The 22,240-nt window shown below is 48.7% G+C and overlaps 1 protein-coding gene across 8 annotated transcripts; it reads right to left on the bottom strand.

Moving 5' to 3' along the window:
* Nucleotides 1-133: 133 nt before the first annotated feature.
* Nucleotides 134-17,488, bottom strand: Pprc1 (peroxisome proliferator-activated receptor gamma, coactivator-related 1). Of its 8 annotated transcripts, none has more exons than XM_026781391.1 (14): nt 16,713-17,488; nt 10,558-10,740; nt 9,870-10,019; nt 9,662-9,763; nt 6,753-9,528; nt 6,417-6,470; nt 5,348-5,405; nt 4,586-4,656; nt 3,052-3,760; nt 1,558-1,692; nt 1,387-1,453; nt 1,157-1,278; nt 786-937; nt 134-387 (listed from the first exon to the last, which is right to left on the bottom strand). In XM_026781391.1, exons 1-14 carry the CDS (start codon nt 16,863-16,865, stop codon nt 284-286), a joined length of 4,836 nt encoding a protein of 1,611 aa, XP_026637192.1. In that variant the 5' UTR covers nt 16,866-17,488; the 3' UTR covers nt 134-283. The 8 variants fall into 8 exon arrangements, with proteins under 8 accessions (XP_026637192.1, XP_026637193.1, XP_005352448.1 ...); XM_026781392.1 differs by having other exon boundaries at nt 4,586-4,653; XM_005352391.3 differs by having other exon boundaries at nt 9,870-10,016; nt 16,713-17,487.
* Nucleotides 17,489-22,240: the final 4,752 nt, after the last annotated feature.

Here is a 22,240-nt window from a genome sequence, read left to right as displayed (position 1 = left end):
TAAGTACACGTGACATTAGCACACACAAAAGGAAGAACAACACTTGGAAATTCTCCACAGTCCATGTTTATTACCTAGAAATGCAAGTTAATTTGTTCAATATCTGTTATTTAAAAAAAATACCACTTAAAAATCCCGGTTTTAACACATTTTTATTTCACTTTTTTCCATTTATTTATAAAACAGTCATTTCCACACTAGCAGCTCTCCCCCTAGAGTGGGGAGGGGAGTGGAGGAGGTTGGGCACCTCCAGAGAAAATGGGTGGGAGAGGAGTGCCCAGGGTTACCTCCTCAGGTTCTTCTGGGCCTGTTTCAATAATGTATCAAAGTCAAGAGAATCAAATTTGCTCTTCACGGGAGCAGGATCAAAGTCTTCCCGATTGGAGTCTACAGAGCAAAGAGGAACAAACACTTAGATCTCTTACCACAGTTCTCAAGTAACATGGTTTTCAAATGGAGCCATGGCTCATACCAGTAGCAGATGGAGCAAAACTACCCTGCTTGTACAGAGGTGTGGGAGAGTACACTCCCTCTTACCACACTCCTTTGGGGTCTTTGTATGTCAGATGGTACTAGGTTTACTCTCAAATATTTGAGAAGCTGGGCTGTGGTGGCACATGCCTTTAATCCCAGCACTAAGGTGGCAGAAGCAGGTGGACCTCTGTGAGTTCGAGGCCAACCTGGTCTACAAGAGCTAGTTCCGGGACGGGCTCCAAAGCTACAGAGAAACCCTTCTGGAGAGGAGATGACACATGTCCAAGTCCAAGCCCTCTTCCAACACTCACCAAGATCAGAGTAACTCCTTTTGCAGAACTGCCTGCGGCCCCCAAAGCAGAGATCAAAGGGCTGCTCATCTGCCTGCCGCAACTTGTGGCCACTTTCGATGGCTGCAAATGCCTCTTCAGCGTAACGGTAAGTGACGAAACCATAGTTGTCACTAGTGGAGAGGGTGAGCCATTTGCACACAGGTTATGAAGCAGACTCGGCACCCCAGAGTATACAGGTGCTTCTCATTTCCCCAATGGTCAACCCTCTGATCTTAAAAAAATAAAAGTGACCCCACACAGCCCAGCACAACAGAACACAGAAAGACAGGAGCATCAAGGATATGAACATAACAGAACAAACATTCTACCCTCGTAAAGAGCAAGCTTACCCTTGGACACGAAAATGAATGGTGCACTCCTCAATCTCTCCAAAAACAGAGAATCTCTGTTTCAGCTCTGACCGAGTCATGCGGCCAGGTATCTTCCCAATGAAGACCACCCTTCTCTCTTCCTGTGTCAGACAAGGAAAAAGTCACTCTGGGAGCAGAGCTGCAGCTGCTGATAAGTGTGCTCTTGGAACAGGTCAACCCCTCCTCCCATGCCTGGCTTCTCTACTCACTATTGCACGCTCCTTCTGCAGCACTCTCTGCCTTTGGTAATGGTCATTTGAACGGTAAGAGCTGTACCTGACAAGAAAAGTCCCATCAGCCCCCAGACACAATTCAAGACTCAGAACTCTCAGACATGTGCATCCTAGATGCATTGCACTCAAACATTTGCTCATGCTCACCGCCGCCTTCGGTCACTTCGGCGAGGGGACAGAGAGGGAGAACGGCTTCTGGAACTGGATGATGAGGAAGAAGAGGATGAAGATGATGAAGAGGATGAACATCTTCTCGAACGTCCAGAGGAACTGCAGCTGGACCTGGAATAAAGGACATAGGAATGATGGGAATGATGCAGATAAGTTCCATTACCTCAGCCAGGCTGACTTGCCTCCCTGGCAGGAAGCTCAGGACCCCCGATAAAGGAGAGCAGAAACGTTCCAAGTTTTCTTCGCAGATGACAGATGGGAAACACTTCATAGAATTTTATATACACTAAGTAGTTTTAAATGGCATTTTTATTACCCCTTTTCGGGGTCTCACTAGGCAGCCCAAGCTGCCCTTGAACTTATGATTTTCCTACCTCTGCCTTGCCAGCACTGGAATTGTGCTACTGTACCCAGCACGCATACTTATTTGTGGTACTGAGGATTATACCTAGGGTCGTCACAGACTTGACACAGCTGTTACTATTGAGCTTCATTTACCACGATTTCCACTGAAAATGGGAGAACACTGAACTCAGAAAGAAAAATAGAGGCACTCAGGAAACGGAAAGCTAGCTAAGCCTGGTTTGGACAGTTACTTTATTGCAGTGCTGGAGCAGGATACCAGAGTCTGCGTTCTAACTGTAACCCCCCCCTCCCTCGCCATCTCCCCACCCAAGGCGAACGAGAAAGGAGATTACCATGCCAGAACTACCGTTCACAGCCATTTTTGGAGACCAGCACCAGTGCTAAAACACAGCACCTCACATACTGGTCCCAAACTCTGAATGTTGCCAAGGATAATTTGACTTGTGATCTTTCTGCCTCCATCTCCTCAGTGCTAGGATTCCAGGCATGTAACACGTATGTAGTATACATGGGAATCAAATCCAGGGCTTCATGCATGCTAGGCAGGCACTCTACTGAGCTACAACTGCAGCATCATCCCACGAGAATTCTTTTCCTTTGTTTTTACATTAATCTGTAGTGTGTGAGCTGTGCCACAGCATACACGCAGAGGTCAGAGGACGACTTTCAAGAATTATTTTTCTCACTCCACCATGTGGTCCCAGGATCAAACTCAGGTCACCAAGCATGCATCTTTATCTAGTGAGCCATCTCACCAGCATTTAAGGGTAACCCACTATCCTGCATTAACACCAAGAAAACACTATGTATGAGCACCGATAATAATAGTGTTAAGTAATCACAGTCAAGATCAAACGTAACAGTCTACCCAAGGCCCATCTCAAGGAAGCAGAAAATTTCAGCACTATCCCAGACTCCAACACAGGATGGCCCCACAGCTTGCCTCTAACAGGCCACAAAAAGGAAGACAAAAGCCAAAGACAGAACCTTCAGCCTTAGAGACTGGAAAGTACACTAGTTAACCCATAGCCTTTTCAAAGTAAACTACAAAAGAGTTCATGAGCTTCTCAAATGGAAAGAATCTAAGAGGCCAACAAAGCTCACCTTCGCCACCTCTTGTGGGGGGGGGAGAGGGACCTGGACCGGGATCGGGATGAGGAAGACACCGATGAAGATGAGGATGCTTCGCTGGTCCGGTTGGACCCAGAGCTGACAGAGCGACTGCTGCGGCCACGACGGCCCTGCCAGCCCCGACCTGGGGGACTGACTGATCTGCAGGCTTTTCGGTAACAGCGCATTGACCGCTGCTTGCCTGGGGGCTCAGAGGGAGTCCTAGTGTTCATGTCTTTCCGGCAGGGTGAGGCCTCAGGAGACAGCAAGGTGGACGGGGCAAGACAAGGCGCTGAAGGCTCTGCCTGCTCACTGCTAGTCCTGTGATCAAGTGGCTCCTGGGAAGTCGTGCATGGAAGTAGGGGAGCAGCTGGGCCCAATGACAAGACGGGTTTGATGGTGATGTCCTGATGGCGCTTGACATTCCATCGGGAGCCTACCTCTGGAATGACTAGGGTAGGCATCTTTTTTGGGGGTGTCCTGCTTCGGACACAATAATCATGGTCCCCAGAGCCCACATGGATAGGACTAGGGCCATGGACCCTTTCTTGGAGGCAGGCTGCAGCTGGATGTTTGGCCTCTGTAACTCCTTCAGGCTTCAGGGTTTCCTCCTGGGCGGTAGATTTAGGAGATTTGGCCAACAGTGAGACAGCAGCCAAGGGCTTCCATAACTGGTGGGGAGGGGTAGCTGGAGGGGTGAGCCCTGTGGGGGGGAGGGAGGATGGAGATAGCAGGGTGAGATCCAGTTCTATACTCTCAATTCTGTGTACCTAGGCTCAAGACCCCACTTCTCAGAGTACACTAGGTATCAACAACAACAGCCCCACTTCTCTCATGCTGTAACTACACATCAGCCACTAACTACCTAAAACTACCTAGTGACCAGGCTCTAGCTCATTTACCAATCATTTTCATGCTTAAATCCACCCCTCTAACTAGCATTATCTAATGTCTAGTTTGCATCTTGCCTAGGCTCGCGCCATAAACTTACCCACTTCCCTTCCAGCTCCATACCTGTTATCTAGATCCTTGCTAGACAAACCATTAAAAAACCAGGCTGAGAATGCTTTTTTAATTCTTTCTTCAGTACATACACAGGATGAAGTCCAACCAGCTTAATATAGCATTCACAGTCCATAATTGGACCTCTTGTTTAGTCACTCAGCCTAAACTTTTGCTTTTGCTCTGTCCACTACCCTAATCAGTCTCTACTCTCCAGATCAAATCACACCACTTACAGTGCTGCAAAACTTAACAAGCTAGTTGCTTCTGTACTTCAGTCAGGTTGCTCAATTCCCTAAAAGCCACCATCTGACTGATTATTCTCAAGCCTCAGCTCAGTGATAACCCCATCCCCCACTACCCCTCACAGCCTACTGAATACATCTCTGATGATCAACACATCTGCCCCCTTGACCATGAACTCAACCACAAAGATCAGATGTCTGTACCCCATTGTCTACACACACTGATGTACAGCAGCTACTGCACACGTGCTGCACAGACTAAGAGTTCAACCTGAACCCACCTGCCACGTTGGCCAGTTCTGGGGCTTGTAACCGGTCTAGGGGTCTCTTCTCCTGGGGAGTGTCAATGCTGCTGGCAGGGGGGAAAAGGGAAAACCTGATTCATTGCCTCAATATCTTGTATTATCTGCTCTCCTCACAAAGCAATGAAAAAGGTGTAGCAGAGAAAAACGGGATGCCCAAACTACCCCATGGTCATTTTCTAGCACAAAAGGGCCATAATGACCATGCTGTAGACTGGGCCTATTCAGTTCTGCCAAATCTGGGGAGGCAGGCTGGCCAGGAGCTTCAATGAGGAGCCTTGCCTACAAAACTCTTAAAAACTCTAACTGAAATCAGTGTGGAATGTGAAAAATGACGCCTCTCATTCTTAGAATACCAGGAAGTAAAGAGGTTCAGGTGCTTGTGTCCTTCAGGGAGTTAGGGGAAGCCCCAGCAATCCCCCACTACTTTAAGTGACCCCATCACCAGCACTGAACAAGCCCAAAGCCTGACAACAGAGGGGAAGAAATCCAGAAGACATAATTTGCCAAATTACAAATTGTAAGAGGCATCGCCAAGGCATTTGGAATTCCTGGTAGTACATACCCTCCCCAACCTCATCACCCAAGACAGAGTCTGGTGGTAAAAGAGCAGGGGACAGAAATGGGGAAGAACTAGAGTCGATGGGACATCTCTGCCACAAGTGTCCAGCTGGAGTCCTGGAGTGCTGCCGGCTGCTGACCAACAGCTGTAGGGTAACTCGCTCACATCTCCATACTCACCCTGAGTTTCCTACAGCCAGGCTGTCAGCAGGAGCCGGGAGAGGACACTCCTTTTTGGCTGTAAAGAAATCATATTAGTTAAAAGCCCAACCAGATGTTCCAAACTGAGGTGGCATAGAAGTGCATTCTGATACCCAGAGGAAGAAGCCAGCCTTGCCTACAATAGCCCCGCTAAGCTCAGATCCAGTTCCTCCAGTGCTATGTAGATAATGACATTTAGTTATTTCCCTTCTGCTCAGAAACACCCATTCCCCACTGATTCTGAGTCAGAGTCCAAACTGATGAGCCCAGTAGTAAAGGTTCAACATGATCTACCTACCTAATGTCCTAGCCATAAACTGGAATAGGGTCTCACTATGGAGCCCAACAGGCCTAGAACTCCCCACATAAACCAGGCTGGGCTTGAGCTCAGAGATCTGCTTCCCAGTGCTGGGATCAAAGGCACACACCACACTCGATACTAGACTATCTAGCAAATAAATCCAAAACCATGCACAGGCTAAGCATAGGTTCTCCCATGAAACTCCATCTCTAACACAAAGCCTACCTGTCACGCTGTTCTGTTTATAACCTACAGATATGTTATCAACTCAAATTATCTGTGCAGATTCTCTCCCCAATTCTACCATGAGCTCCTCTAGAAGACAATCAGTAATCTCCACAGCACCTAGCTTCAGAAAATCAAGCTCTTCATTGCCTTCCAAAAGCATCTTATACGAATCATCCTTTACCTCCTTCTGCCTTATATACCATGTATGAGATCCGACCTCTCAAAGCTCAACCAAAGAGCTGTCTCCCTCTAGAAAAAAAATCCCCATCCAATCCCAACCTTCCAACACTCTCTCCATATTTACTCTTTCAATTACTTATGCTATCCTACCATGTCCCTAGGTTAGATTACTCTCCCAGGGGAAATGCTGCCTCCCTGTGACCAATGAGGAGGCTCTCCTGGTGGTTGAGATTGCCCCTACTCTTTCTCTATCTCAGTTTAAGCTACTACAAGACTAAACCAAAAGGAAGCGTTAAAAAAAAAAAAAAAGTGAAAACTAAACGACCTAGGTGCCCTCACCTTCTGATTTCTCAAACTGCTCCAATAGACTGGACAGGTCTGATGCTTCAATTCCTGTGAAGGAATACAAGAGGATTAGCATCCAGCCTGATCAACTGAGTTCACAGGTCCTATAAGTCCCAGTTGTCCCTTTCCATGCCTCCCTGTCCAAAGTAAATGAACCAAGGGAGCAGCACACAGCAAGAATTCCAATATAACTAGAGCTCCGTATCTCAGAACACTCCCAAAGAAATCCAATAAAAGGCAGCCTCATGGAAGGCATTCCTTCTGGCTGGTGAACAACACTTGTAGACAGCCCCTGTACCTTTCTCATACCAACTGCATTCTGTCACTCACCAATCTCACTGATGAATGCCTGTACCACGTCCTCAGACCCCTGAGAACGTGGAGTAGGCAGGAAGGACAGTTTTCTTAGTCGGGCTGGATGGACAGCAGGCAGCTTTGGAGCAGTACTCTGCCTTGGTATGGGACCAGCCTTGACAGTTGCAGAGAGGGGCTTTTCCTTGGCTCTGTTCTCCTGAGCCTCAGGCTTTAGCCTCTCTGATGCAGACTCACCAACTACACACTCAGTAGATAGACATGGTGAAGTCTTGACCTGGAGACTTTGTACCAGGGTAGACACTTTGTGTTTTGGCTGGGGAGACACAGGCACTGGCTGAACCTCCAGTTTCGTAGGCTCGACCGGTGGAGCTATGGGGCTGCCTGGCCCAGAACTTAGGGAAGGAGTCACTGGCACAGGAAGTTCATCTTCAGGAGAACCAGCTGGATTACTACTAGGTTCCACATTGGATGGGGGAACAGCTCTTCCAGTAGACGCTGAAGACAAAGGAGGTGGAGAAACAGTAGACCAGAACGGAGGCTGTTGAGGCCCAGGGCCCCATCCCATGTGCCCATAGGCACAGCTGGAGCTGTAAGGTGAAACTGGAGCAGGAGTGGGTACCCAAGGCACATTGCAAGTTGGGGGTACAGCATAGGTACCAGGAGTACCAGACACCATGGGCACCGTTGGTTGTGGGGGCAGACAAGGATAGCCAGAAGGGGACACAGAGGGATAACAAGGCCAGGGTGGCACAGGGGCATAATGAGTATAGGGATCAGGTGGTATTTGTCTCATGGACACTGGAAGTCCAGGTGGTTGCAAGGGAGGTGGGGGCAGACTAGGGACTCCATGGCCACTTGAAGGAAGAGGAAGCAAAGGAAGTATGCCTGGAGGGAAAGGCAAAGGAGAGGGCACTGTGGAAGGGATGGGCCCAGCAGGAGACACAGACTGCAAGGTAGGATGGGGCGGTCTAACTGGAAGTGGCATCTCATGAGACAGCACCTGTTCCGAGTGAACGGAAACCATAGGTTTGCTTGCAGAAGGCTCAGGAGTAGGGGAAGCAGGGTTGATACCCACAGACACAAAACAAGTCTCTGGTACAGAGCTTCTCTGTGGAGCTGTCTTCTTGGCTGGGGCTGGTGGAACAAGACAAGGGATATCGGCCAGCCCTGTGGGGGTCTCTGGGAGACTAGGCCACTTGCCAGCGGGGGGCTGAGAATTCCTGCCTTCTGCTTCTGTTTGTCTTTGCTGCCTTCGCTGGCGGTACTCAGACAGGCTGAGAGGTCGAGGTCTGGCTTCCTGGGTTGTAGCGCTGGTGCTACCTTCCACCTTCAGAGGACCTGCAACCTTGGGGTGGGCTGAGGAATCTAGGGAAAGACGAGTCCCCTGAGCTGCTGCTGCTGCAGCACGTCTAGGGTCGGTTGGTCTGTGCTTAACTAGCACAGGGTCTACTGGAGCCAGGTCATGTGGAACAGAGTCAATTGTCACTGTGTTAGCTGGGACAGCACCAGCTGGAGACAAGTTAACTGAAGTGGGAATAGACACTGCAGGTTTAATTCCTGTCCTGTCAGTCAGCATTGGGTCTACCGAGAGAGGACCAATCAGTTCTGTACTAGCTGAAGCCTGGTCAACAGGTATACAGTCAGCTATAGCATGCGTAACTGCAGCTGCATCAGCTTCAACAGAGTCAACTGGTATGGGGTCAGCTTGGCTAGTATCAACCAGCTTAGGGCAGAGGTCAAGGGCATCTTCTTCAGCAGGGCTATCCCGTCCTGCACTTCTCTCTAAGTTCTCAGACTCAGGCTTCTCCAAGGCAGCTGCCCAGGCCCGAGCCCAGGCCCGTGGCTTCCCCCTGCTCTGAGGAGCTCCAGCCTCTCTCTGCAGTTCTTCCTGAGGCTGTTTCTGTAAGTTACCTGCCTGAGAGTTCACCTCTGTAGCCACAGTAGACTGTCCACGAGAAGATGATCTCAGTCTCCTGGTATAACCTTCCAAACAGGCTGCCGGCTGTTCCTTGCTCTTCTTCCTGCCCTTTCTGGGAACTCTCTGAGAACCCTGAATTGCACTGGCAGGTAGGTTCTGAAGCTCCTTGGGTGCCAATGACTCCATGATTTCCCTGGGCTCCAATAAGCAGGCAGAGTTCAATGATAATTCTTCTTGATCAGGGCAAGGGACAACCTTAGGCACAGCTGCTTCCATCCTGGCCTCCATGGTGGGCATGAGTAGCTGCAAGGCAGGACTGGCCCCTACAGACTCATCCAAGAGCAGAGACTGGGATCCAGAAGGAATCTGGCGCACCACAACCGGGATCTCCAGGTCATCACCAGCTGTGGCTGCCTGGCCCACTATCTCCAGCACCACACAACCCTCAGGAGCTGTCAAATCATCCACCTGTTCCTGAAGCTCATCCTCAAGTGATGCCAAGTGTGTGAGGTTGGGCAAGCAGTAGGGATGCATGGCGCGTACCAGCTCACTCAGGGAGGAGATGCTCTCATCAGCAGGTGCTGACACTGCCACCTCTGCTGCTGTTGGCTTGTCTTCTTCCTCTGGGCATGCCAGGTGCATGGGGAAGTCCAAGTTGTTCACAGAGTTGTCTAGTTCTCCAGCAAGCATCTGCCTACTGAAGCTGGCAACCTCCTCCTCCTCTTCTCCATCACTGCGCTGCTGTGGGACAGGGGACTGACCCCATCGAGGTCTTGGTCTTGAGGGTCTCCAGCTAGGTAGCTTAGGGGAAGAAGTTTCCAAGAAAGGAGGTGGAGAAAAGTCCCAAGGAGAATCTGCAAGGGACATCTCTACCTGCAGGAGAGAAGAGCAGGCTCAAAAGGCATTCCTCAAGACATGCTTTCCAGACTGTCCCTTTGTCCTCCCCAGACTGTCCCTATGTCCTCCCCAAACCGTGAGTTCATGAAGGTCCCCAGGTCGGGCTTACCCCACTCATCCTACTACTGCCTGTGCTAGGCCCCAAAGGGTCAACTGGAGTGATTAGGTCATGTTCTGGGGGTGTCCGAGAAAGAGTGAGTAGCTTGTGGAGCTAAAAAGAGAGACACCCCAAATCAGTTTGTGCAGAGTTATATGAAGAGGCTTACAGATGTAGCTGTGACCTGTGTACTAGCCACATCCCACCCTCTCATACTCACAGAGGAACTCTCGCGAGGAGACACAAGCAGCTCTGAATCAGGAATGCTGTCAAATGGGGACAGGTTCTCAGAATCTGCGTTGTCCAAGATCTCTGTCAGAGCTGTGAGCAGCGACATTTCATTCTGGTCCTCCAGAGATAACCTGCTCTGCTCCAGAAAGAAAAGGGGTCCCCCCAAGATCTCTAATAACCTACTAAGCCACAAAAACAACTAGATGCCAAGAGAATTAACCTCCCAGCAAGAAGGATCTGAGTTCCAGGTCGCATGGGCTCCCATCTTTTCCTACACGCTCAACTCCAGTGCTAACAGAGACCTATTAAACTGACTCTTAGCTTGGGCTTCACATTCTCACATTCACGTAAGAGGTAAGATATTCAGAAACCTATCCTGGGATAGACCAGTATTAGGCTCAAAAGCAGACCAGGACCTCCTGGACATATAGGTCAAAGAGCCTGAAAGGAGATAAGCTTTGGAGCATGCTCCAAGCTAAAGGCATCCCTTCGTGCACCTGTCTGACATTCTGCAGTCTAACTCGACCCACACAAAACATCTTTCAAATACTCAGCTTCCCGATAGGCCAAGGATCTGGGAACAAAGCCATGTCTAAAACAACTCCACAGATATTAGGAGACAGAACAGCCCATGCAAAGATCCTGTCTAGAGAACTCCAAGCCTTGCCCCAGTTCACCTCTCCAAGACTCCCAAAATCCTCAATGAGGGAGATGAGGGAGGCATCCATGTAGCTCTGCATGGTCCCCAGTAGTGTCTCATCCTGCAGTATCAGCTCCTCCATTTCCAGGTCTTTATCCCTCAGAGATGGGCCCAGTCGAGAAAGACTGACAAAGCTAGAGTCATCCCCCTCCTCATGGACCTGAGGCAAAAGAGGGAAAGAGTGAGTCAGAAAGACCCAAGTCCTTTGGAAAGCAGCTAACTAAACCCCATTAAAATCAGACATCCAGCCCTCCACCAATGGGCTCAAGTAGCAGCATCACCACCACGGTCTAAGATCTAGACTAGCTAGGCAAAGAGGTATAAGACAGAAGCAAAAGCACCAACAAGGCTGGCAGTGTTCTGGGCAGAGCGGAGTTCAGACTCTACCCACAAACAGCTGGAGCCATGAGACGTTATCAAACTGGGGAGTAAGAACATCAGAAAGATCAAGATTGGCTAGCAAGTACAAGTACTTACTTCAAAAGCCTACTGGAATTGAATCCCCAAAACGCAGAGCTGTAGGAAAGAAACAACTCCACAAAGTTGTCCTCTCACTGACCCACACGTACTCCAAAGGACTCACGCTCACACTACGATGATGGCAATGATGATAATAAAGGCTTTTAGGAGATAAGAGAGTTTCTCTATGTAGCCCTGGCTGTCCTGGAACTTGTTTTCAAGAGCAGGCTGGCCTCAAATATCTGCCTGCCTCTGCCTCCCAAGTGCTGGACTGCTTAAGGTAGCACACACCTGTAACACAAACACTGGAAAAACTGAGGCAGAAGGATTGTATGTGAATTTCAGACCAAACTGATCTATTTAAGAAACCCTGTACCCCGTCATGCAGGGCAGTGGTGGTGCATGCCTTAATTCCAGCACTTGGAGCTCTGTGAATTCGAGGCCAACCTGGCCTACAGAGCAAGTTCCAGGACAGGCTCCAAAGCTATTGAGAGAAACCCTGTCTCCAAAAACAAAAATAAAACAAACAAAAAACCCTACCACAAGGAGTAAATAAACATTTGGTTCAAGATAAGGTTTCTTGTAGCCTTGGCTATCCCGGAACTAGCTTTGTAGGTCCAGGCTGGCCTTGAACTCAGAGATAGCCTCCCAAGTGCCGGGATTGTGGAGGCCTTAGCCAGCACAGCCCGGCTGAAATAAATGTTTATCTTAAGAAGTTATCTGCGTGCCGGGCGGTGGTGGCGCACGCCTTTAATCCCAGCACTCAGGAGGCAGAGGCAGGCGGATCTCTGTGACCAGCCTGGTCTACAGAGCTAGTTCCAGGACAGGCTCCAAAACCACAGAGAAACCCTGTCTCGAAAAACAAAAAAAAAAAAAAAAAGAAGTTATCTGCGCTGGGCAGAAGGTGGCCCACAACTTTAATCCCAGCACTCAGGAGGCACAGGGCAATCTCCGTGAGTTCGAGGCCAGCCTGGACTACAAGAGCTAGAACAGGTTCTAAAGCTACAGAGAAACCCTGGCTTGAAAAACAACAACAAGGGCTGGAGAGATGGCTCAGTGGTTAAGAGCATTGCCTGCTCTTCCAAAGGTCTTGAGTTCAGTTCCCAGCAACCACATGGTGGCTCACAACCATCTGTAAAGAGGTCTGGTGCCTTCTTCTGGCCTGCAGACATGCACACAGACAGAATATTGTATACATAATAAATAAATAAATATTTAAAAAAAAAAAAAGAACAACAACAACAACAACAAAAAAAAAGTTATCTGCTAGGTGGGCAGCAGTTCACGCCTTTACTCCCAGCAAGGGATGCAGAGGCAGTATTGTTTCTGTGCTCAAGGCCAACCTGGTCTACAGAGTGAGTTCCAGGGCAGCTAGAACTACACTGTCTCAAAAAAACAAAAGTCATCTGCTGTCAGTGGGAAAGGTACCAGAGAAAAAAGAAAAGTCAGTCAGGGGAGTTAAGCTTCTAACTCACAATTCACCCCAGGCCCCGTTAGGCTTCTGTTCTGGACTGAGCTCCAATCCCAGGCTTTAAAGAGGACTTTTTAGGCCTCCCTCACCCAGGCTGATCTCGTCTCACACCAGCTCAAAAATATTCTTTTCAATCTTTCAACCTCCTGACAACCACATCCTGCCTATCCTATCAAATCCCTAACATAACCCTGGGCCATGGAAATGGCTCAACTTCTCTGTCCAGTCCCCTGAACTCACAAGGTAGAGTTTCTCACACCAAAACAAGAGCCCCCAAAACCTTTTTGTTGTTTAAGTTTTTCTTTTTTCTTTTTTTCAAGACAGGATTTCTCTGTACTTTTTATTTGTTTGTTTGATTTTGGTTTTTCGAGACAGGTTTTCTCTGTAGCTTTGGAGCCTGTCTTAGAACTTGCTCTTTAGACCAAGCTGGCCTCGAACTCAGAGATCTATCTGCCAGTCTCTGCCTCCAGAGTGCTAGGAAGAAAATTACTCTTCTTAAAAGAGGAAAATAATAAGCCGGGCGATGGTGGCGCACGCCTTTAATCCCAGCACTCGGGAGGCAGAGACAGGCAGATCACTGTGAGTTCGAGACCAGCCTGGTCTACAGAGCTAGTTCCAGGACAGGCTCCAAAGCCACAGAGAAACCCTGTCTCGAAAAACCAAAAAAAAAAAAAAAAAAAAAAAGAGGAAAATAATAGATTCCAACTCATTTGGTGCAAATAATACTTAGGATTGCATCCATGTATTCACTTATATTCTTCTGGGCCTATCCCCCCTCCTTACCCATTATGCCTTATAACATCTTGTATACAAGATCCACACTCCCTGTTCTTTGGAGCTGGAGCCCACTCTAAGACTGTAACTGAGCTACACCAGTAGACCCAATGGTGAGCCACAATATGCTGAAAGCAGTTCTAAGGGAAGAAATTATTCACCACCCCTACCAAATGAGAGCTAGAGAGAAAGCCTGATTCCACAGATGGAGGCCCCGCCTCGAATGCTTCTGTGAACTAGCAGTATCTTAAGCTTTGTCATGAAGCAGGACCCGCCCAGACCTGTTAAGTGTCACAGACAGGGAATGGGCAAGGCCCAAAATGGAACTGGTGAGGCCAGAGCCCCAACTATGCATATGTGCTCTTGGAAGTGTGGTGTAAAGGCTGGGGGCAGAATCCAACAGACTAACAAGACGCCCTTCTGCAGCAAAGGGAGATGAGGAGGTACTTGGACTCCTCCAAAGAAAAAGATCACACCTCTCGATACACCCAATCCTCTTCAGAGTTGGAGCTGCAGGGCCCAGGGAGGAAAGGCTGGTTGAGGACGCTCTAGGAGTCTAGGCCCAGAGCTGCTGTGAAAAGGCAGCAGGTTTTAGGGACTAACCCCTCCCACCTAGATCTTCAGTCCTGTAATTAGAACCAGAAGCTGAATAGTGCCTGGCTCAGCAAACAGTCATAGGTGAGCAGTAGCTTGCATCTGCCTCCTCCCTTCTCCAGCTCAGGCCAGACTGGTCCAGCCCTGTAAACCATCATCTCCACCTCCTCTCAGCAGGTGCTGGAGGCTAAGATGGAGTCATCTATCTCCCTTGAACCACTTCACCCATACTCTGCACAATCCCTAGGGAAGGTAGATCCCAGGGGGTCCAGATCAATCAAGGCTGAGTCCAAGACAAAGCATGCTCCCCACTAACACTCTGAACTCCAGCAGCCTCTCAGTTGGCTTTCTCACACCAAGTTTGCTCATCCAGAATTCAAAGCCAACTTTAAATCTTGTTTTTGGAGACAAAAATCTCATGTAGCTCAGGCTGGTCTTGCACTTGCTATGTAACCAAAGCTATCCTTAAACTGCCCTCTATTCTGAAACTCACTCTGTAGACTAGGTTGGCCTTGAACTCACAGATATTCCCCTGCCTCCGTCTCCTCAGTGCTGGAATTATAGGTACAGGCCACCTCCACCAGGCTAAAACTTTTTTTTTTTGGTTTTTTCGAGACAGGGTTTCTCTGTGGTTTTTGGAGCCTGTCCTGGAACTAGCTCTTGTAGACCAGGCTGGTCTCGAACTCACAGAGGTCCGCCTGCCTCTGCCTCCCGAGTGTTGGGATTAAAGGCGTGTGCCACCACCGCCCGGCTCAGGCTAAAACTTTTGATTCTCACCTTAAACTTTTGATTCTCCTACCTCTAAGCCCAGTCCAGGCACTTTATCTAGACACTAACATATAGTTGAATCCCAAGCAACAAAAACTGTCATTTCTAGGACCATCAAGTCATGTCCTAGGACCATCATTAGTCTCTTCAAAAGCTATGGGGGGAGGGGTGTGTGTGCTGCCATCTTTGATCTCAGCACTCAGGAGGCAAAGACAAGTTGATCTATTCTACCGAGCAAGTTCTGGGACAGCCAATACTACAGAGAAACACTGTCTTGAAAAAAACCAACCAAACAAAATCCCTTCAGTGGTATCTTACAGCTCTTAGCAATGGATTTAAACTCCTTATAATGGCTTATGCTCTGCTCTTCCAGTTGGGGGTCTCTTCCATTCACAGACTCTTCAAGTAAGATTACTACTGATGACTGCACAACCCTAAAGAAACTGCACTTTCCTTCTCTCTCCCACCATCACTCATTCATTATCTGTCCACCCTGAGTTAAACCGAAGACCGCACAGATCACATCTGCGTGGTTTAGCAACACATCTGCACGTAAACATATGGCACCTCGATAACTACTGGGTTGACGGACTATCTAACACATTAGAGCTGAATTTTGGATCCCTACTGTTTCTCACAGATGGTGATGTGAACAGCATATAAAAGATGGGACCTCTTACAAGTTGGAGGAAAAGAGTAATTGATCCCAAAGTCATTATCCTCTAGGCCGTTCTGTTGGACCTTGTATTACTGGGAAGCCTGCAACCCAACTTTCACTTGTGTTTGTGGGGGTGGGGGTGTGTGCTGTCAAGGACTCTGCTTAAACTGCTTCAAGAACACAATTCCTGCTCACTCACTGCCAACCTGGTTGAACATTTTTGGAATCCCACCATGAAGGGCAGGATAAAAACCCTCTTAAGTAAGGATAACTGAAGGAAACACGCTTACAGAATTCTTCCTGACCCCCATTAAATATTCAACTAATATTTAATAGTTTTCAAACCACGTAAAACTTTTCCTATCTCCATCAAAAATTCCAAAAAGCCTCACACAGACACAACTCACAAGCAGTTGTATCTGTGAGTTCGGAGGAGCATGCCTTAACCATCTCCTCCAAAAAAATAAGATGCAAAAAAAAAAAAAAAAGTGAGAGCTAGGTCCAGGTAAACTGACATTCCCATGACCCTGGACTTCAGGCAAGCAAAACCGCCAGTGTCTTGTGACTCAACCTACTCCGAGCCGGTCAGACAGAAGCCTCAACGAACTCATTCCTCCACTGCCCTTCAGCTCAGTCCTCCAACCCTTGCCTCACAATGACATTTCTAGGAAGTCGCGCCGCTTCGAGAACATCTGGAAAGTCCACCATCCACCGACGGAAGGCGTTGTAGACCCACGCAAGAGGGGAAAAAAACTCTCCTAAGGCTCTGAGAAAAGTTGCCTCTAGCAGCCCTTACCTCCAGGACAGAGGTCCCCAGCACAGGCCAGAGATGGCGGGAGAGGCTGAGACACACCCAGTTCCCGGCAGTGCGGCTCCAGCGCGGAGACTAGATGCCCGACAGCCTGGGACATGAGCCACGTGGACATCCCTTCCCAGCCCCCATGTGGACCCGCGCCCCGGGCTTCCCCCGCCCCGGCGGCAAGCCCTACCCACGTGGGCGCCCGCGCCGCCTAGGGGGAGGGGGAGCAGACAAGTTCTCCCGGGAAAATCGTCCCCCCCACACCCCACGTGCTCCGAAAAAGGAACTACGGCGCCAAGCTGGTGGAGCTCTCTCCGGCATCCTTAGAAAGGAGTCTTAGCCTTCCAGTCCAATCCCGAATGCCTGCCGCCCCAGCAAGGGCCACGTTTCCGACGCCCGACTCTGTCCATCAGGCGTCCCCAGGAGTTGCCGCAGGGTTCCTACCTCTGCTGGTGAACCCCCAGCAAACGACTTAGGTCCTCTCAACCCTACCCAGCTCCCGCAGCATCGGCACGCAAGTGCTTCCTCCCTTTTCCTGTGGCGTCCACGTGTCACCGCCCGGCACACGCCGCTTTGCTGCCAGCCGCGGGCCGCCGGCCACGCTCTCACCTGCTCCGCGGCGCTCACGGTGCCCACGGTCCCATACGGCGCTTGGCTCCAACTCGTCCAACCGCCGCCGCGAACTCCACCGCCAGGGTCAGGACCCGGGCCCCCGGTCGGAGGCGGCGCGACTCGGTCTCTCCGTCCCCGGCGCGCCGCCATCTTGGCCCCTGAACACCCAGCGCTGCTCTGATCGCCGGCGCCGCCTCGCCCAGCCGATTGTGGGAAGGGAACTACATCTCCCGAAGGACACTGCAGAACTACAACTCCCAGAAGGCCATGCGGCGGACCACTCTTGCACCCTGGAAGAGGACAGGGACCCTGACCTCCCTCGAGGGTTCCTGGGAGTAGTAGTCTCTAAAGGTAGATAAGCTGGTCGGAGCCCAAGGAGGATTGTAGGGCTCAGTTTTGTGGCACTGTCAGAGACTAAGTTGCCGAGTACGCAGTAGTAAGGGAGAGAGTTAACATTTGCGTATCACTCTGTTTGTGTTAATTTGTCCAAATGTTAGACCGCTTTCTTTGTTTGACGTTCTACCTGCTGCACTTTCCTTTCACCTTAGTTCAAGTTGCCGCTGTTTTGAAACAGCACCCCCAAGTGGACACTCGCAGTCAAGACACTAACCCTCATCTAATATCATACTGCAGCACTAGAGCAAAATTTTCTCTTAAAAATACCGCATTTTCCACTTTCTCTGCAATTACGTTGGTCTCTACCAAGCTTCTTTGCTACTGCTCCAGAAATCCTTGCCATCCTCCAAAGACAAGTATTCTTTCCTTTGCGTCTCTGCATGGAACCTTATTAAATAAATGTAAGAAAGCTTTTCTGATTATTCCAGTCAGTCAGGACCCTTTTCTGTATTTTCACACTTTCTCACCTCTTCTCCACTCCTCCCCCCCCCCAGGGTTTCATTGTGTAACAGTCTTGACTGTCCTGGAACTCGCTCAGTGGACCAGGCTGACCTCAAATTCACAGAAATCCACCTGCCTCTGCCTCCTGAGAGCTGGGATTAAAGGTGTGCACCACCACAGCCCAGTCTTCATGCCTATCTTTACTGTTCATTCGTCGTATTTTCCTATTTGTTTTAACAATTTACTAAAAAACTTCAGGTTATTTGAGGGGGCTGGAGACGGAATACTCAGCGATTCAGATTGCTTACCACTCTTCCAGAGGATCTAGCACCCAAACACCGAACACTCCATATCTGATGCCCTCCTTAGACCAGAGTTGGGGTGGGGTTTACAGATACACTGCACGTGCACGTTTGGAAGCCAATGAGAGGCTCAGCCAATAAAGGTACTTTGCCAACAATCCTGGGTCCCATCCCCAGAATCCATATGATGGTGTGGTGGAAGGACTGAGAACTGACTCCCTAAAGTTGTCTTTGGACATCCACACCTGTGCATCCACACACACACATACATAAGCACAAAATGAAGAAATCAATGTAAAAATGTCTTTTGTTTTGTTTTTCGAGAAAGGGTTTCTCTGTAGAGATTTGAAACCTGTCCTGGAACTAGGTCTTGTAGACCAGGCTGGCCTCGAATTCACAGAGATCCGTCTGTCTCTGCCTCCCAAGTGCTGGGATTAAAAGCATGCGTTCATCACTGCCCAGCCTTAAAAAAAAAAAAACCCAAAAGTTTGGGCTGGTGATAGGGCTCAGTGGTTAAAAGCACTGGCTGCTCTTCCAGAGTGCCTGAGTTCAATTCCCAGCGATCACATGGTGGCTCACAACCATCTGTAATGAGATCTGGTGCCCTCTTCTGGCATGTGGGCATACATGGAGGCAGAATGTTGTATACATAATAAATAAATAAATAGTTTATTTGAAGCCAAGATTGGTTGCACAGGCCTAAGAACAAGTGGCAAACATGGGTTTGTCTACAAGCACATTCCCGAAAACTGTGAAGGAAAATCTCAGAGACCATCAAACAACATTGGGAACTTTTGTTTTGTTTTATTTTTTGAGACAGGTTTTCTCTAAGTCTTTGGTCCCGGAACTAGCTCTAGTTGACCTTGAACTCACAGAGACCCACCTGCCTCCCAAGTGCTAAGATTAAGGGCTTGTGCCATCACTACCCCACAGGGAACTCTATTTGTCCTGTTTTGGGTCCATGTCCACCAAAGACTTCAGTATTTTTACTTCTTTTTGTTTTTCTTTTCTTTTTTCTTTTTTGGAGACAGGGTTTCTGTGTGTCCTGGAACTTATTTTATAGATTAGGTTGGCCCAGAACCCACAAAGATCTGCCAACTTCTGCCTCCAGAGTGCTGGGATTAAAGCACGTGCCGCCACAAGCCCTACCTTCTTTTGTTATCTAAATAGGGCCTCACCCTATAACCCCAGCTGATCTGGAATTTGCAGCATCCTGGAATAGTGTCTCCAGTCTGGAACTCTAGGTGTGTTTGTCAGCACAGCCACTTTTTTTTCCTTTTTCTTTTTTGAGACAGAGTTTCTCTGTGAATAGCCCTGGCTGTCCTAGAACTTGATTTTTTTTAGACCAAGCTGGGCTCGAACTCACAGAGATCCAGCTGCCTCTGCCTCCCAAGTGCTGGGATTAAAGACTTGTGCTACCACCGCCTGGCCCACACCTACTTTTTTTTTTTTAATTTATTTATTATGTATACAATATTCTGTCTGTGTGTATGCCTGCAGGCCAGAAGAGGGCACCAGACCCCATTACAGATGGTTGTGAGCCACCATGTGGTTTCTGGGAATTGAACTCAGGACCTTTGGAAGAGCAGGCAATGCTCTTAACCTCTGAGCCATCTCTCCAGCCCCCACACCTACTTTTTAAAAATATTTATTTGTGTGGGTGTTTTGCATGCATGTTTATACACCAAGTGCCTGGTGCCTTTGGTGGCCAGATGAGTGAGATACCCTGGAACTAAAGTTATAGGTAGCCCATTGTCAGTACTAGGAATTGAACCCCTGTCCTCTGGAAGAGGGCTAGTATTCTTAACCCCTAAACCACCTCTCCAACCCCACCGCTAATCATAGCAACTAAAGTGAGACATACTGCAGGCTAAGCCTGTACTCTTATCACTCTTATCACTGAACTATATCGATAGCCTCCGTAATTTTCCTATCAGCCAATCTTCGGGAATGTGCTTGTAGACAAACCCATGTTTGCCACTTGTTCTTAGACCTGCATGGCTTTAGGATGAGCTATGCACTCTGATGACCTACACACAGCCAGGAAATTCAGCTGATATGTTATTTGAACCTGTTTAGCTTTGTTAATAAGAGTAAGCATATCTGGGGCTGGAGAGATGACTCACAGGTTAAGAGCACTCCTCCATAAGTCCTAGTTCAATTTCCAGGTACCACATGGTGCCTCGCAACTCATCTATAATGAGACCTGGTGCCCTCTTCTGGCATGCAGAGGTACATACTGTATACATATACATAATACCTGCTAAAAAACAAAGTAAGCATATTCAGGCTAGTATAGCCATAGACTCCATCATAGTTTTCAATGGGAAGTGTGTCAACCAAGACAGAGTCTCTTTTCTTTGTGCCTGCACTACAGTTCCCACTCAGAGCAGTTCCAGAGACTTCGGATCCCTAATGAGAAAGCCTAGGGCAGGTTAGCTCTGTGACCTTGGGCAAATTAAAATTACCTAAGTGCCTGAGGCACAGTTCCTTGAGCAGTCAAAATCTTACTTTAACCACTCACTACACAGCCAGGTCAGGAAGTCGTTACTTGGGCAGGTGGGAGTGCGGGAGTCTGGAGGTACTTGGGAAACAGTCGCTAGTTCATAGGCGGAAAAAAGGGAAACGTGTTTTCAAAGAGATTCAGATCTATTAACCTCCCGCACTAAGGGTTGGGGGTCAGTGGTAGAACATTCATTTTGCATTTTGTTTTATGAGAGAGGGTTTCACGATGAAGCCCAAAATAGGCTGGCACTTACAATCCTGTTGAGATTAGAGGTCTAAACCCGGCCGGACCAGGACTTGTTTTGCGTGTATTTCATGTGCAGTGTGTGTTATGTGTGAGTATGACAGACAGTGCACGTGCTATGTTGTCTGTACGGCAGTCAATGAACTGGGAGGCAGCTTGTCTTCTACTGTAGATCCCAGGTTCAGAACTCAAGTACTCAGGCCTGGGTGCTAAGCACTTTGACCTGCTGAGCCATTTTACCAGCCACACAAAATTATTTCTAAGTAAACATATGCAGAAATAGGTGACATAGTCAGTGGTAGAGAACTCGTCTAGCACACATTCAGTGTCCTTGGAAACGAGAAGAGAGCACCCTATCTATGGGAACTGTGGGAACTGTATTGACGTGGTGGTGAGCTGGTGCTGGAAATTGAATCCTGGTCTTCTGCCGGAGCAGCCTGTGTGAGCTAGGTGGTAGTTGCCCATGCCTTTATCCCAGGAGGCAGAGGCAGGCAGATTTCCGATTTCTGAGTTCAAGGCCAGCCTGGTCTATGGGGCAAGTTTTTTTTTTGTTTGTTTGTTTGTTTTTGTTTTTTCGAGACAGGGTTTCTCTGTGGTTTTTGGAGCCTGTCCTGGAACTAGCTCTTGTAGACCAGGCTGGTCTCGAACTCACAGAGATCTGCCTGCCTTTGCCTCCTGAGTGCTGGGATTAAAGGTGTGCGCCACCACCGCCTGGCTGGAGCAAGTTCTAGTTCAGACAGAACTACTCAGAGAAACTCTGGTCTCCAAGAACAAACAAACAAAAGAGCAGCCTGTGCTTTTAAACCCTGAGCCATCTCTCCAGTTCCAGCCTTATGCTTTTTTTTTTTTTTTTTCTGAGACAGACTTTCTCTGTGGCTATCAAGCCTGTCCTGGATCTAGCTCTGGTAGACCAGACTGGTCTCGAACTCAGATATCCACCTGCCTCTGCGATTAAAGGCATGCGCCACCACTGCCCAATTTATGCTTTATTTTTTATTCACCCACCCTTCCCCTCTTCTCCCCCATACCTCTTCTTGTTGGTACCCACTCCCACCTCTCTCTCTCTTTTTTTCCTTCAAGATGGGAGTTTTCTCTGTGTAGCCCTGTCTGTCCTGGAATGCACTCTGTAGACCAGGCTAGCCTCGAACCTCCAGTTGTCTCTGCTTCCCAAGTGCTGGAACTAAAGGCGTGCACCACCACGCCACTACCTGGCCCCTTTCCCTCTCCTAAAATTTTTTCCTCCTCTCTATATAAAATGTATTAAGCACTGGGCAATGGTGGCACACACCTTTAACCCCAGCATTCAGGAAATAGAGGCTCACACCTTTAACCCCTGCTAGGCTACAAAACTACATAGAGAAACCCTGTGTCCCCCAAAAAAGTATTAAGCTCTTTGAACCCAGTGTCACAGAGCTGAAGACACAAGACACATGTTTTGGCATGTGTTCTCTACCACTGAGCTGTGGCCCAGCCCTGACCTCAATTTGCTAGCTTAGTGCAGTAAATAAGCAGCACCTTCCAAAAGTCCTCGTGAAATCCAGCCATGGTACCCCATCACTTGGGAGGCAGGAGCAGAAGAATCAAGAGTTCCAGACAAGGGAGAAATCCAGGCATGGTACCCCATCACTTGGGAGGCA

Source organism: Microtus ochrogaster, chromosome 8 (genome assembly GCF_000317375.1).
Source record: "Microtus ochrogaster isolate Prairie Vole_2 chromosome 8, MicOch1.0, whole genome shotgun sequence".
In the NCBI taxonomy this organism is placed as follows: Eukaryota; Metazoa; Chordata; class Mammalia; order Rodentia; family Cricetidae; genus Microtus; species Microtus ochrogaster.
Note: the sequence above shows the minus strand (reverse complement) of the source record. Positions and strands in the feature narration are given on the sequence as shown.

Coding starts and splice junctions, on each gene's coding strand:
- Pprc1 (XM_026781391.1), bottom strand. CDS start 16,865: ATGGCGGCGCGCCGGGGACGGAGAGACCGAGTCGCGCCGCCTCCGACC. Junction 5,406..6,416: donor GCAGTTTGAGAAATCAGAAG/GTGAGGGCACCT, acceptor ATTTCTTTACAG/CCAAAAAGGAGTGTCCTCTC. Junction 1,279..1,386: donor TGCAGAAGGAGCGTGCAATA/GTGAGTAGAGAA, acceptor TGTCTGACACAG/GAAGAGAGAAGGGTGGTCTT.